The following is a 12120-nucleotide window of genomic DNA, read 5'->3' on the forward strand; positions in this document are numbered from 1 at the left end:
GTCTGATCTCAATTTTTTAAAACAACAAACACAAATTAACAGCAGAACCTCTTTTTGTACAGAATCAAAGTTTTTACAATCAACATATTATAGAGTACAATGAAAAAGATTTTTTAAGCAAGTAAAATGGATGACACATGTATCTACATGGATGAGCATAGTTAAAAAAAAGTAAAAAAGTTTCCTGCTATGCTGTTTTCTGCATTGGGTGCAAAGAATGGAAGATTTTAGAGCAGCAAATGTGGAATTAGAAACTGATCCCAGCAAATATCCATAGAGAAGCATTGGGGGTTATTTATACAGTAATGAATCTGACACACAACACACATTTTCTTATGGAGAATCTTCCAGGTCCATGTGTTTCAAAATGCAGTGATTGATTGTCCAGTGGAGAAAGTTGTCGAATGTTGGATTCACTGCCTAATAAAAAAGACCCCATAGTTGAAATTGGTGGTTTGGCTTTTAGGAATGTTGAACAGATTGTTAATTGCAGGTGTGGACATGTAATAAATAAGGTGAATATTATGGTTACCTGGATTTCCTACTAAAGACTGGCAAAATGTAGATGCTAGAATATTACTCTATATTTTATTGAGAAATGTGGTAGAACTGCAGTGAAAGGATATATCCCACAGCAAAATCTGGGGTTTCATGAAGAATTATTGTAATTTGCTGCAAGCTTATCAGGTCATGAGGGCAAGCAGACATTTGCAAGTAATGAAGAATAGATTGTGAGTTTGTATTGATCTTATAATGCAGCTACTTTAATCTTTAGTAGGCTAACAATCTGCTTGTTGCATTATGCTGAAAAGTTATACTTTAGTACTTGGTGATAGTCACAAACCTCAGTCTACGGTTTTGCTATTCATAAAAGCAATGTCACTGCCTTAAATGAGTCACAAAATCTCAAAATTGATATGATTGAGAAACAAAATTAAGGTTGAAAAAGCACCAGGACTCGATGGAAAACATCCACGTGCACTTAAAGAGCTGAGCTCTGTTATTTCAAAGCCATTATTTCTAATTTTTAGAGACTCTTTAGTCACTGGCAGGGTACCGATGGATTGGCGTAAGGCCAATGTGGTTCCTATCTTCAAAAAGGGAGCAAAGTCATTACCGGGTAACTACAGACTGGTTAGTTTAACGTCCATAGTTGGAAAGGTCCTAGAGAGTTTGATAAAGAACCACATAGAGGTGTTTCTGCTAGAAAAAATTATTATAAGTGATAGTCAGCATGGCTTCAAGAAAGACCGAAGTTGTCAAACAAATTTACTCTGTTTTTATGAGGAAGTAAGTAAACAGGTAGACAGTGGAACAGCAGTCAATATAGTGTATGTGGAGTTCGCTAAAGCATTTGACACCCCACAGTGTCAAACAGACCCCACAGACGTTTAATATGCAAGTTAGGTTTAGAAAAGTCTGTAAATGGATAGAGAACTGACTTAAAGATCGCATCCAGACAGTAGTAATAAATGATTCATACTCTGAATGGTCTAAGGGTATTAGTAGTGTACCCCAGGGTTCAGTGTTGGGACCTTTACTGTTTAACATTTTTATAAATTATTAAGAGTTTGGAATTAAAAGTACCATTTCTGTGTTTGCAGATGACACCAAACTATGTAATAGAATTATGTCCATACAGGATGTCTATAAACTACAAGGAGACCTGAATGTACTGTTTGATTGGGCAGATGACATTTATTATAGATAAATGTAAAGTTATGCACTTGGGGGATAACAACATGCATTCTTCATACTGTCTAGGGCAGGGGTGGGCAATTTTTTTTAGTCAGGGGCCACAATCTGAAAAGAATTTGCCAGTGGGGCCGGGTCGATAATAGAGTGGCCGAGGTTATACCATCATGACGCCCTTGAATTTGAGAGTGGGTGGGTTGTGTGCAGTGACACAGCCCACCCACTCTCCTATCGCAGACTCAGATCCGGGGACGTGTTCCTCTGCTCTGGCCGGTGCACCCCCCAGTGGGGTCCTTCTCCTAAACCTGCTAGGGGTGGCACCGGCCAGAGCCGCAGAACACTAAAAGAGCCAGAGAAACAACCCCATTGGGCCCGCGGCCCATTTGCCCATGCCTGGTCTGGGGGAATACACTTGGGGAAGTCAGAAGTGGAAAAGGTTCTGGGGGTTCTGGTAGATCATAGACTTAATACCAGCATGCAATGCCAAGCTGCAATATCTAAAGCTAGCAAAGTACCGTACTTTCTTGTATTAAAAGAGGAAAAGACTGCAGAGATGGAGACACACTCCTGCCCCTGTACAAAGCATTGGTCAGACCACATCTGGAATATGCAGTTCAGTTTTGGGCACCAGTTCACAAAAAGGACATTGTGGTATTGGAGAGAGTGCAGAGAAGGGCAACTAAATTAATAAAAGGAATGGAGGAGCTCAGCTATGAGGAGAGATTAGCTGAACTGAATCTATTCTCCCTTGAGAAGAGACGTTTAGGGGGGGATATGTTCACCCTGTATAAATATATAAATGGTCCAAGTAAATGGTTTAAGCAAGTAAAATTAGATTACACGTGAATCTACATGGATAGGCAAAGTTATAAAAGGTACAATGTTTCCTGCATTGGGTGCAAAGAAGGGAAGATTTTAGAGCAGCAAATGATTACCCTGTATAAAAATATATAAGTGGTACACATAGAGATTTATTAAAGGAATATAGAGTGTTTACATACAAAAGTGAATTATCCTTTTACAGTAGCTAGGTATTTTTTGCAAAGTACATTTTCCCCATTGATAATTCACTTTCCTAAGTAAACAGCTTTCATTCCTTTAGTAAATCAACTCCAATGTGTTACCAAAACCAACAGTAAGTACGATACATGCTAGAGTGGTATAAATACTCATACAGATGGTCAGCGAAATTAACAGATCTAACGAGCACTTTCTTGCATTTGCAACATATACGAGGAGCAATAGTAATCATTTGCCAAATAGAATTATCTAATGCACACACCACATACATAATGCAATTAATTAATTCATATGATTCAGTTGATGTAGTATACAATTAACAAAGCTGGCTATACAACATGACCATATACTGTATCTGTTCTTGTGCACAAAAGGTGAACTTTTTAAAATTATGACATGTAAAACCTATTTTTTCACCTCCTTTAAACTCTAATCTGCAGCCTATAAAGAGTTAAAATCTGGATTAATCAATTCTCCAGATTACTCTAGCACAGCGTTTCTCAAACTTTTTACTATAGGGGAACCATTGAAATTACTTTCAGATCTTCAGGGAACCCCTTCTATAATTACTATATCCCCAGCTCACAGTATATTAGTGTGGTGGCAGTGGGAGGAATACCTCTTACATTGCTGGACAGTGGGAAGAATGCCCCCCCTACAGATAGCCAAAAAGATTATTGGTGTCAATTAAACTGACCTAGGAGGTTTAAACTACTTATAGTTCAAGGACCCGCTAGCAACCTTTTCTACATTTTTCTACAACAATTAACCTACGACCTGATAAACTCATCTCAACAGACCGAATATTGGACACACACAGGGTATGTATGTTGTGTGGCATTGCAATTTATTGTTTGTTAGGCTTTAATATACAGGGTGTTGGGGTGGCATGTAATGGCACTACCATGCACCATTATAGGATGGGTACATTGACACACACACTGAGTCAAATCTAATAAAGCTCCCTATCAAGACTATCATGGAAGAACTTGAACGATCCTACAAACCTGGAATAAATCTGGTCCAGGATTGAAAACATTTGCCAACCTATAGCAAATGGTTGGAAAGAAATCCATTCCAGTTTTGTTGGATTACCCAGGTTCTCTGATGATAATCTCCCCTCTCTAGTTTTGGAGAGTTTGAATAAATCAGGCTTAATGTGATAAGAGCAATGCATTGGTGTCAGTAGACAGAAGATTGATAAATGTATCTCTTTGTTACTCAAGAATCAATATATTTCTTCTGATTGGCTCATTGCGTGGCTTTTTCCTCTATGATTCTGAGTTCTACTTTGCAGTTGGCATAACAGGCTGATTCCAAGTCAAGTTCAGGTATTTTCCTTGCTCTTTTAAAAACAAATACACAATGATATATTAGTAAATGGAAAGCTGCATTAATATATGTATTCTACATCTGCCTGGAGTTCAGCTTTAAGTAATACCATTGATATTACAATAAGTATTTCTGCAGAGGGGCCCTAAGTCATATTGGAGAGTATTGTTCCTCTTCCCGCAGGAGCCCCAGTGACAGACAGCTAACAAAGAAGGCAAACACGGGGACTCAGCACACACATTACTGAATTTAGTAGCTCTCTTGAGACTTATGGAATCAATTACCTCATAGTGTAAATAAACAGTTTTTATATTAAAACAAACCCCCCTCCTTTCTCAGAGTTGCATCATACTAAAATGGATCAGGCACAACAAGTAAAAAAAAAAAGACGCCAGGATGGTAATATATCATAATATTCAAATAATTTAGTAATTAGAAAACAAAATTTAAAGGGTAACTGCCTTTATAAACACATTACTGTACCTCTCACCTCCCTTCTATGTCTTGCCCTCCTTATTGTGAATGGCAAACCTCAAATCCAGGCAGATGTACCTTGTCAGGATTGCGGCCTGGTGACCAGGCAATGTTTACATCCTGCAATGATCTATGCGCCCCTCTGAAAGACGCCAATAGGCCAAGCATTGTCAGGGACAATAACAGTTCTCCTAAACAATTAGGTTGAGCTAGAGATGACACATCCATTACTACACACAGGGCATCACTATTCAGGGTAATGTATGTGCCAGGCCTTCTCCTGCTCCCCTTTGCTAAACCAATACTCTGTACATCAGCAGGACCAAAGAGAAATACTCATTAGTCCCACACAGGATTATCTAGCCAAATACCTTGTTAATCATTGCGCCTGACTTATTCAAGCTCACCAAGGCTGGAGAGAATACACTTTCATCAGTGAAGCTGGGTGACCCAGCAAACCTGGAATGGATCTGGTCCACGATTCAAAACATTTGCTAGCAAATTTTTTTTTTTTTTTACTTGTGCATTTTTTTTACTTGTTGTACATTATGTAAAATACATTCTTTAAAATGGGCACCATTTAAGGGGCATTCATCCCACCAGAAAACAATGGTATTGGTATACTATATGACCAGCAATGTAAGGGAAACTTTTTACAATGACCCCCCGTGTAAGGGGCAATATTCCAATCAACAACCAATGTAAGTGTTATTTATCCCATGACCACCAATGTAAGAGACACTCTTTGCAAGACCCCCCATGTAAGAGGCAATATTCCCACAAACAACCAATATAAGAGGTATTCTTCCCATGGCCACCAATGTAAGGTAAACTTTTTTCAATAACCCCCCCAAGTATGGGGCAATATTCCAACCAACAACCAATGTAAGTGTTATTCTTCCCATGACCACCAATGTAAGGGACACCCTTTGCAAGACCCCCCAAGTAAGGGGCAATATTCGCACCAACAACCAATATAAGGGGCATTCTTCCCATGACCACCAATGTAGGGGACACCCTTTGTAATGACCACTATGTAAGGGGTATGCTTCCCATGACTACCAATGCAAGTGAACATAAAGGAAAGGGTAGTTAGTGCTGGTACCTTGGGGATAGATCTTTTATAAGGAACTTAAACTTTAGACAGGCAGCTTTGAAAAACCTCAGCATACTCAAGGTCATCATGGTTTGTGAAGCGAAGAAGTAGATCTGACAATAAAGTGGTAAATGATAAAGTTGCAAGCCCAACTGCAAATTCATTTCATAGTGAAATAAAGTAGATGGCTGTACATAAAATTCAACACATTTAAGGGGCTCATCAGTCTACCCAGCTGATCAAATGGCAGATGGAATGAATCCTTGCAATGCTTTAGTGAGAACCGATGAAGGGGAAGAACTGGTGAGCATGGAAAAAGTTTAATTTAATGAACAACCATCAACTTGTTATACTTTGGAATGAAGTTGCAAATTAACTTGTGAATCAGATCCACTTTGGATCTTACTGGTATAGAGCCACCAACATTCTGCACACTAACCGGAGACTTCCTTCTCAATGATCACCACTGGAAATAGACCCTACTCCCTCTTCCCAATTCTGATATAAAGAGCATGGATAAAAAATACTACTCAATTTACTGCTCTTCTGAGCTGTAGGTATTATATATTATTAGCAGAGGTCCCCACTGACCTGAAAGTTATTTTTTCGATGTTAAAATGTTTGGGAAAAGCTGCTGTAGATGACGATCCCAATGGTTCAGTGCTATCCATCTGCTTCATGCTACACAACCATTCAAATAAAGAATCAGCTACATACTGATTGCAATGTCTTCAATAAGTCAATTGATTCCAAAAGTGTATTTAAACCAGCACAAGGTAAAAAATATAAATTGTTTTTATATATATATTGGATATGTGCCTGGTGATCCTGTAGGAAAATCAGGGAGATCCTAACGTGTTGTATTCTTTGTCCCTGCTGTATATCATCACTTAGCACTCTCTGTGGACCAGAGATTATCACCAACATATGTTATAGAGAAGAATAGAGGACGAAGTGTTTATAGTCTGGTCCAATGGTGACAACACTACTTTATTATACTACACTATAATATACTTCTTTATAGCAAAATGTTTTAAACATGTGCAAACCCTTGAAATAACTTTTAGGTCTTAAAGAACCCCTGCTATAATTACTTTATCTATAGCTCACAGTACATTATCATTGTCATCAGTTGAGAGAATACCTCAACGCTGGCCAGTGAGAAGAATGTCACCCTTACCGAAAAGATCAGTGGCGTCACTTATACTGACCTGATGGACACAAACTGCTCATTGCTCAAAGAACCCCTAGCAATCTCCATAGGAACCCTGGTTGAGAAACGTTGCTCTATAGATACCATAGAAGAATAGTGTTTTCACCCTAGGACAGAAAGTGTTACTGGCAGGATCACCAGATGCAAACAGAGGAAACAAAAACCTTACAAAACTAATGCAACCACCACATCCTAGAACTACACTATGATTGTCTTGGATTTAGATACACTTTAACCTGCACAGTTTACGCATTTATCACTAAAGCAAACAAGACGCATTCTACAAAAACAGCCAAACACAAAATATACTCAATAATATGCAACAATCTCAGCACATCGCATCAGCAGGGGAACTGCACATCGTCTGCACTGCAGGGCATAGTGAGTACATGCCGAGGTACAATGTGCATGAAGCTTGGCTCTGCTCTGCTTGTTCATGGGTGATCTAATTTCTCTGACAGTCCAAAAATGACTTGCAGATTCCCTGCTTTCTACCTAAATTGGTGAAAATCTTAAGACACAAGAATTTTATTGTTAATAACCTCAGTATGGGGTGTAGAAGGCTCAGTGTGCCCTGAAGACCAAAAACTTTTTAAAGTTTTTAAAGTATTGTACAATGCCAGTATTACATAAAGACAAACAATCGTAACGTTAACTCAGCCAGATACTAATTTCAGATTTTTAACATATTCACATCATTTTTGCAGGATTCATAATTACACAACACCAGCTATGGTTAGTGGGATAAGACAACAGGGTACCGTTTGCATCACTCACCCTTCATGCTGCTGTAGTGATGGTCAGTAGCACATTGCTCGTCCTGGATCACCGGACTGAACTTTTCCTTAGCAATGGAGACTTATCATATCTTCTGAATGTGCCCAGTGCCTGTGCCAGGCTTCCAGTACATGAGCAGAGAGAAGGTCTGGGGATAGAATGGGGGAATAAATGAAGGAGGATCTTTTCTCATCAGTATAATGCACACACCCTCCAACTACAACACACCCAACAATGGCTAAAACTTTACTAAAAAATATTTTTCCTTATTATTTATCTTGCATAATACTATATACCTATTTTAGTTACCTAATAAAGGTACATAGACTTTTGTGGGTTGTACCTAAACTCAGTATGTATCAAAATTTTCCCTCCTCCTTCTATATAATATAAACATTACACATTAGAATCAGAATCCTCCTACTAGGATGTATGAGAATATATGTAACCTATACATTAGATATACAGAATCATATAATCAGAATTTTCCCTTCCTTCCAGTAAGGTGTATTATAAGAACATTTGTAGTGAAAGGATACACTAGACATTAGAACCCCGCTCGTCTTAGTAAGGTATGATATAAGAATATCTGTATATAATATATACATTATACATCAGAACTCCCCCTTGTCCTAGTAAGGTATGATATAAGAATATCTGTATATAATATATACATTATACACCAGAATCATCATCCTCAACCTAGTAGGGTATGATATAAGAATTTATGTATATAATATATATACTATACATCAGAAACCTTCCCCTTGTCCTAGTAGGGTACTATATAAGAATATCTGCATATAATATATACATTACACATCAGAATCTTCCCCCCTGTCCTAGTAAGGTATGATATAAGAATATCTGTATATATAATATATATATTATATATCAGAATCCCCCTCCTCGTCCTGGTAAGATATAAGAATATCTGTATATAAAGCCTCCATCTGAATTCTCTTTCCTCCCTACAGTGATAGAAGAACATTGGTGTATATATTGATGTATACATTGTATCCTCTCCTTCTTTTAGTAAGATATTTGGTATTGGAATACATGTGTGTATATAAAGTATTTACCTGTCATTGTTCTAGTAAACCATAAGCACATCACATACAAATCAGTAAAAGTATCTCTAGTGCAGGGATCTCCAGGGGTCACAGTAAATTCTCTAGTACAATTTATGAATTTGCCACTACTACAGATTTGCTATCAAGCTTGCCTCCTGTATAATTTTTGTACAGATATCACTGTAAATTATTATCATTCCGATGTGTCATTTCCATTGCAGCTGGTACTTATATAACAGTTTACTAATACTTTCTATGAAGTTCTTAGAACAACAGTTGTACAATTTTGGAAATTAAATAAAAAGATTGTGGAGAATTTGAACTTTGAATACTAAACAATAACTTAATTAGTAATGAATAAAATGAAGCTGCAATCACTATAATCCAATCAAGAAAAAAAAATCTTTTTGCAGATGAGTCAGTGAACACAGCTTCACCTTATCCAAGAACTTAGAAGTTAGGAACAAGTAAAGAAGAGCCCAGTCAATATTGGTCCTGATGCAGGATTAGGTCTCAGATTATAGATCAGTATAGCCTCATCAATTAGAAGGTTCCTTAGATTCAGGCTGAAAAAATCAGAATAATTCAGTCATAAAGCAAGGAATGTTCTAAATGTCAAACAATGCTTTGATGTATGATAAAAAATGCTGAAACATAAACAGCAAAATCCCCCTAAAAAGTATATAGGAGGTGTGTTTGTTAAGATTTTGCACTTTGTTTTTTTTTTTTTTTTCTGTGTCATCTATGCACAGTCACTTAGCGAACAATATGAGCTGTGTTCACTTCTATCCTCCAATCACAACTGGGGTACTCAAAGTAAACACTGCTTCATCTTATTTATAAAGGTAAATAATCACTCACTTTGCTAAGTGAACAATTAAGAGGAAATAGCTTTTTCTTAAAAGACACAAAGCACATTCAGGGAAAATGTGTTTTTCTGAAGCATCATAAATGGCGTTATAGAATAAGAGAAATTACAGCTCAATCACAAAGAAAAACATTTTAAATTATTAATTAGTGAAATGTAAAAGCTTATTTTGTAAAAATATCATATAGATCTTTAGGACAATATGTAAGAAACAACCATGGTTATTAAAATCAGAACTATGTTTAGGCATTTTTAATAATTTTTCAACTGACGCAATAATAAAATAATTAAAGTTATCTATATGGAAAATGTAACTTTTAATATGGGTAATATACTACAGCATATTTAAACATTTTCAGAAAAAAAAGTGATAGATCAAATGATGGTTGTATACCAAACAAATACATATCTAAATAAATATATATATTTAGATATAAATGTATACAACATTGAAAACTAATCATTTTTATTTATATTGATTAGTTGGCACTGCTTATCGACACGCAACAATACATTTTTGATTTAAACTGAGAACAAAACACAAAGATTTCATTTTATTCAACCAACTTTGGGCGATATGTTGGATCTTCCATGGAATGTATAAATTGTATATGGTCTCATAGCTGAGAGCTGGCAGGAGAGGCAAACCCCCATAAAGCAGGTTTAATATAACACAGCAATATAGGTTATTATACTAAATTACCCGTGTACACTATAGGATCAATTTACTAAATAAATATAGGCTGTGCAAATAATAAAGTGAATTATCCTCTTGCAAGGGATAATTTATGTGCCTTAGTAATTGGGCTAAAGCTCTGCTGGTTTTCCCCATCCAAACGGGTGCAAGCAAAAATACTGTTTTTAGGATTTTAGAAAGTTCTCTACATTCAATAAATATTCCCTGGAAGGTGATTATTCAATTTGCAAAGCAAAAAGCCCAAATTTTTTTAGTAAACCACCAATGTGTCTATCAAATGAGTTCGGTTTATACAGTCATAACTTTATGAGATGGTAAAGAGAGACCCCTTAACCCCTCACTTTTTAGGTAAAGGGGTATTCCTGCCACACATGTGAGTATTCTTGCTCGTAAGCCATTTTATAGTGATTTTATAAAAAACTTCTGTTGCACGTCTCATATCCCTGGGTATCAGGAAGAGTTATCACCATTGTAGAATCATTTGGAGAGATGCCCATGCTTAAGATGTAAAGCATTTTTTTTGGATGAACTGTTTGTCCCTGCTACAGAATGTGATAGGAAATCCAAAAATGTGGACGTAATTCAATAGGGAAATGTGTTCTGATGTTGTCTCCTCACTATATGAAGATTTGCTTTTTCTTCCTGTTGTGTTTCTGGAACAGGAAGTGAATTGAAATCTCCCTAAAGGGAAACAGACATTAAAAAGCCTGGAGTCCCTTCTTCATTAAAAACTAAAAGAACATGTTGGCTTTACATACACTTTGACAATCAAAAAATCTGATGTCAAAGCCTATCACGCACAATACAGCAATGAATGTCAATTAAGTATGGCGTGTTTGTACGCTAAAATTTAATTCTTCATTCTAAAAATTGTCTTTCAACAAACACCAGTATGACCTAGCAGGGTAAAACATGTTCTAATGCTTGCATGCAGTTAGGACTTTTAATAATAGTATTTAGCGGATTCTATTTTTAAACATTTATTATATTTTTTATTTATTTCCATGCAGACCAAGCCGTCCAGCAAACATGATGGGTTAGAATAATCTATAATACCTCCAGGGGTGCATACACCCCATGACTAATTTTTATTTACATGGTAAAAACCCTAAAAAAACTTTTACTGAGAAGCCCTGGACGTTTATTACTTTGTCCCAACCACTGTCATTTTCATTTTTTGGGGGGCAGCTTGTTTTGTGTGTAAATGTGGGGACAAACAGAAATTAAGACAGAAGAAATAAAAAAAAAAAGAATATACTGAATACAACCAGTAAATATACTAATAGTATTGATTATCAGAATATTTTTTTGTGATACAGAATAAAAACTTGTAATATATGTAGCATAATATCAGTTTCTAAAGTACATTTCAATGATAAAAGGAAAGCAGGAATATATAAACATTGCGAATCAGGGTCTGTATGCTGCTATGAGGGTTTCTTAGTCTTCTGTGTGCTATATATAAACTTAAACTCTCATTCAAATCAATCAGGGCAATAGCAAAGAGTACATGCATTCTTACCTGTTGTACTGCAAACATTATCAAATCTGCTCATGTCATCAGCTGCTATTTCTGCTCTCATCCCCCTGTCCCAGAGAAGTACATCTTCTGTGCATCACACTCAGCATTCAGTGAACTCTGTATCATTCACAGCCCAGGATCAAACTTCAGCATGGTTTACATCTATGTGTGTGTTGTCGCCATCTAGTGGTCATAATTGGGTACTGTAGTAGAACTTATTGCTGGGAATACCAGTGCCTTAGGAAACAGAGGCAGTTAGAGAACCTCAGGCTTTAGGCTGAATACTTCCACTAAAAGTCCAATTGTATTTGAGGGTTTTACCCCTCCATTATTATTTTTTTTTTCAATTTTAG

At 36.6% G+C, this 12120-nt stretch overlaps 1 protein-coding gene across 1 annotated transcript in view; it reads right to left on the reverse strand.

Annotated features, from left to right (window-relative positions):
* Nucleotides 1-11877, reverse strand: part of GLIS1 (GLIS family zinc finger 1) — a 94127-nt gene extending 82250 nt beyond the window's left edge. The window contains exons 1-2 of the mRNA XM_072419671.1: nucleotides 11768-11877; nucleotides 7608-7755 (exon numbers count right to left, since the gene is read on the reverse strand). Of these exons, the coding sequence (XP_072275772.1) occupies nucleotides 7608-7614 (7 nt within the window). The 5' untranslated portion in view covers nucleotides 7615-7755; nucleotides 11768-11877. The remainder of the gene's footprint in view (nucleotides 1-7607; nucleotides 7756-11767) is intronic.
* Nucleotides 11878-12120: the final 243 nt, after the last annotated feature.

The sequence above is a fragment of the Pyxicephalus adspersus genome, chromosome 8 (assembly GCF_032062135.1).
Source record: "Pyxicephalus adspersus chromosome 8, UCB_Pads_2.0, whole genome shotgun sequence".
NCBI lineage: Eukaryota > Metazoa > Chordata > Amphibia > Anura > Pyxicephalidae > Pyxicephalus > Pyxicephalus adspersus.